General features: G+C 35.0%; 1 protein-coding gene across 1 annotated transcript; it reads left to right on the top strand.

Moving 5' to 3' along the window:
• The first annotated feature begins 405 nt into the window (after positions 1-405).
• Positions 406-3,966, top strand: LOC145585366 (protein CutA, chloroplastic-like). Its single transcript, XM_081642074.1, has 6 exons — positions 406-630; positions 768-871; positions 1,712-1,774; positions 2,926-2,957; positions 3,236-3,330; positions 3,665-3,966. The coding sequence occupies exons 1-6, from the start codon at positions 422-424 to the stop codon at positions 3,744-3,746; spliced, it is 585 nt and encodes a 194-aa protein (XP_081498200.1). The 5' UTR covers positions 406-421; the 3' UTR covers positions 3,747-3,966.

The following is a 3,966-nucleotide window of genomic DNA, read 5'->3' as shown; positions in this document are numbered from 1 at the left end:
TACATAAGACAACACAGTGAACACACCCCATCATGCTTGTTATACATTTGAAGCTCGGGCACATCATGCACCAGTGACACGTCCATTGACCCTCGTACAATTGTACTTACACCAAAGCGTAGATTGGACAATCATGTCCATTGACCTTCGTTAATGCAAGTATGCAACTATGCTTCTCATGCTTACTGAATCCTTGGGAATCCTTTGTACTGTATATATGTACTCAAAAACTCATTGATGAATTTCATGCCCCCAACCCAAAAAAAGAAAGGATTACCTATCTGGATTCTGGACCAGCCCAAACCAAAGGTAGCACACATTCACATTTACACACTTATACTATTAAATTAAATTAATTCAATCAAATCATAAAATAATTAAACATTAGGTTGTGTAGTACAATAAAGTAAAAGTAAAGCAAATGACACAAAACAGAGAAATGGTATCACCTCTCTGTTCTTCCACTTCTAGACCCTTCTCTTCCTCCTTCTCCTCGGTGGTACGATCCTCTACAGCAAGGTGTAGGTTTCCAATCGTAGGCGCTATCTGTGTTCTCACTTTAGGCTTCTCCAATTTCTACCCTCCTTCCAAAACGGGTTTAGCTCACTCTCTCTCCTCTTCTCTCATTCGGTACTCACTTTCTCTCTCCTCTCAATTTTTTCCCCAATTTTTTGAATTTTTTTTTTAGCTTGATTGCTGAAAATTTGGAAATTATGTTGTATGATCAATTTTTAGGGTTTTATTAATGATGGTGTTGTTGTTTTCAGATCAAAGGAACAATCAAGAAGCTTTAATTCTATAAAAATGGCGGCAACGAGCAATACTGTGCCTAGCATTGTTGTTTATGTCACTGTTCCTAATAAAGAAGCAGGTTTATTTTCTTGTTCATTAAACCCTTGCTTTTTTCGAGTGTCGTTTTCGTCGAATAATGAGATGTTTTATTGATTTGCATATGCAATTGTTATGGTAGAATGCGCAATTTTAGTTACTTGTGTGAATGTGTGATAATGAATGGTGTTTATGTTGTCAATTACATATATTTGGAGTTGATATTATGAATTAACGACATTTTATAAGTATAATAATGCTACATTGTTGATTAAATTAATTTCTATTTTAGTCGCGGATAGTTGGATGTGTAACTATAATCAAGGTTTGGAGAGTGAGATTTTCTTTTTTCGATTTCAATATCCTCTCCGTTGTCAAAGAATTGTGTCTATTGCCTTTTAAGATTGTACTCGAGTACTCGACTGTCAAATATTTTTAAAGTAAAGTGATAAGGCTATTGCTATCAAGGTATATATGAGAAATTTAGAACATTATAATTGAAAGCAGTTTGATATGAGTAACGACTAATGTTTTTAAAAATTTAATCACTATATAGATAAGTCAGTAATTGAATTTGATCTTAAAAGCCAAAGGTAGCTGTTATTCAAGAATGTAGGTAATATGTTTTATGTAGTATGTTGTTAAGGAGTATATGTTTATCTGTATTGATTCCCTTGATGTGCAAACTGTCTAAGTAGCGTACATGTAGATTGCAGAAGTGTATAAGATGATCTAGACTTTTACCGTTGAATTACATCTTAAAGGAAGCTGTTTTTGGTGTTTTTATGTAGAAGGTTGCTATGTGGGTGATGCTTTGCCTTAGAACATAGCAGGGATTCGTTGTTTTAATGATTAATTAATGGGAACCCAAATTTACATGCAGGAAAAAAGCTGGCAGCAAGCATTGTTAAGGAGAGACTTGCAGCATGTGTTAATCGTGTACCAGGTGTGTTTGCTTGCATTCTTAGCTCAATTCATCCTAAGCTAAAAGCTACTGACATTCAAACCAATTGTGTCAACCATCTCAACCCGTAATCATGTTAAGGACATGTACTTGACGGTTTTAAGTTACTTTTCCCTCCGATTTGCTGTATACAATTATTAGTATGATACTATTTGTTGACTTGTGAGAGTAAGTTTGCTGTAATTTATTTACAATTATAGGATCTATGCCTTATCTATCGTTTCTCAAGCAAGCATCAAGCCCTTAAAGAAGCCATGCTTTATAATGTATGAGCTTTCTAGGAAGTGAAACTATAGGCATCATGTTTCCTTCGTCAACATATTTCCTTTGTCATCATGTTTCCCTTTTTGGCTTCAGTAGTGCTTATATTACAAGGATCTATGTCTAAATTGGTTAAAAAAAGTTGATGCCATGGGCTATGATGATCATCACAAAAGACAATAAATCATTACTGTTAAAGTATAGTTGTAATTGCTGTTCTGTAGTTATATGAAATTATACTCCTTTGATCTCATATGAAGAGGTCCATATTTACTCTGTGCACAAATTTAGGGGATGAAATATTGACGAAAGATGTGACGAGAAGTGAGATGTGGAATGGCTTAGTGAAGATGGGACTCAATATAGCGAACAAAATTGTCAACATAGGATACTTACATTTACGTTAGGACAAGGAGATTAATTTTCAATGATGATAGATCGATAATACAGTTTTAAGTAAGGAAGTTTACAATGGACAAATGAACTGCACCTACCTAGAAGAGCTAAGTAAGTTTTCTTCCTTTATGTCGTGGAAAGTTGTACTACTTGAGAATTCTGTATCCTACATTTACCCTGATTTATAGATCTTGGAAGTCATCAACTGATCAGTACGCCAACTTATTTGTAGCTGTTGTTCTTGCATCGTTCTGTGCATCACATATTACACTCACACAGCCTTATGTAATTTAATTGGAATTGGCTGTTTGTGGTTGGAATTTGTTATGATCTTTACCTTCCGTGTAAGCTTATAAACTTTAATAGAAGTCCTTTAATACCAGGGTTCAAGTCATGTGTGTGTGGGGGGGGGGGGGGGGGTGGTTTCCACGTGAGTAAATGGACTGCTACTGACCCAAAAATTTGTGTGTTTGCAGGTATTGAGTCTGTTTATGAATGGAATGGAGAGGTAAAGGTCATATCCAATGAATAGAAATTGAAATTTAGCACTTCACGCATGTTCAGAAGGAATATGCTGCTCCTGTCTCGTTTGAAAATCAGTATTTTCTTTGCATTCACCTTTTGTGTCATTCTTATTTAGCACGAATTTATAATACATTGATGCATCATTTAATTCATCATGAGGTGCATTGGTACTTGCCCATATATTACTGAGATGTGCCATGTGTGAACCATGGAAGTATCAACGGCTTTGCCATTAAGCTCACATGATTATTTTGTATGCAGATACAAACTGATTCAGAGGAGCTACTTATAATCAAAACCAGGGAATCCCTGCTAGATGCTCTGACAGAGCATGTTAAAGTGAACCATGAGTATGAGTAAGTTACCTAGCTCATCATTTTTTCTTCGTTACATTATAGCCTATTGCTATCACAATCCATAATGAAAGTATGTCAAAATACTGAATATTAAGGATTGCTTTCAATAATCATGATCCAATGTTCCCTGGATACGTGTTGTTTTATCATCAATCAGGATATTTAGGAAAGATGAGAATTAGAAATTCCTTTTGTTTTGTACTTTTGTTTGATACCTGATATGCGAGATTTCGAGCACCTGACTATGGTTGTTGCCTACTTACCTGTGATTATTCATCGTATTCTTAATTTTAGGCTCTGAAGGACATTATATTTTAATCTATTATTTGAGCAGGGTACCTGAAGTGATAGCTATGCCCATTACTGGTGGAAATGCTCCATATCTTGAATGGCTCAAGAACAGTACAAGGGACTGAATCTCAGTATTAGTGCCAAAACTGTAACTCAATGATGGTTCTTTCGGTCTTGTAAATCAAAAAAGTTCCCCGTTGACTGGTTATTGTGACTTTTTAAACCTTATTATGTGGATAAATAAATGTAAACTTTGAAAATATGGAATTGATTATCAAGCCATCTTAATGTATGAACTTCCCTTCCTTGTAATTTCCTTTTGATTAGCTGGTATATTGATATGTA

Source organism: Chenopodium album, chromosome 16, assembly GCF_948465745.1.
Source record: "Chenopodium album chromosome 16, dcCheAlbu1.1, whole genome shotgun sequence".
In the NCBI taxonomy this organism is placed as follows: domain Eukaryota; kingdom Viridiplantae; phylum Streptophyta; class Magnoliopsida; order Caryophyllales; family Amaranthaceae; genus Chenopodium; species Chenopodium album.
This window is presented reverse-complemented; position numbering and strand designations above follow the sequence as displayed.

Coding starts and splice junctions, on each gene's coding strand:
- LOC145585366 (XM_081642074.1), top strand. CDS start 422: ATGACACAAAACAGAGAAATGGTATCACCTCTCTGTTCTTCCACTTCT. Junction 631..767: donor CTCTCCTCTTCTCTCATTCG/GTACTCACTTTC, acceptor TGTTGTTTTCAG/ATCAAAGGAACAATCAAGAA. Junction 2,958..3,235: donor TTTATGAATGGAATGGAGAG/GTAAAGGTCATA, acceptor TTTTGTATGCAG/ATACAAACTGATTCAGAGGA.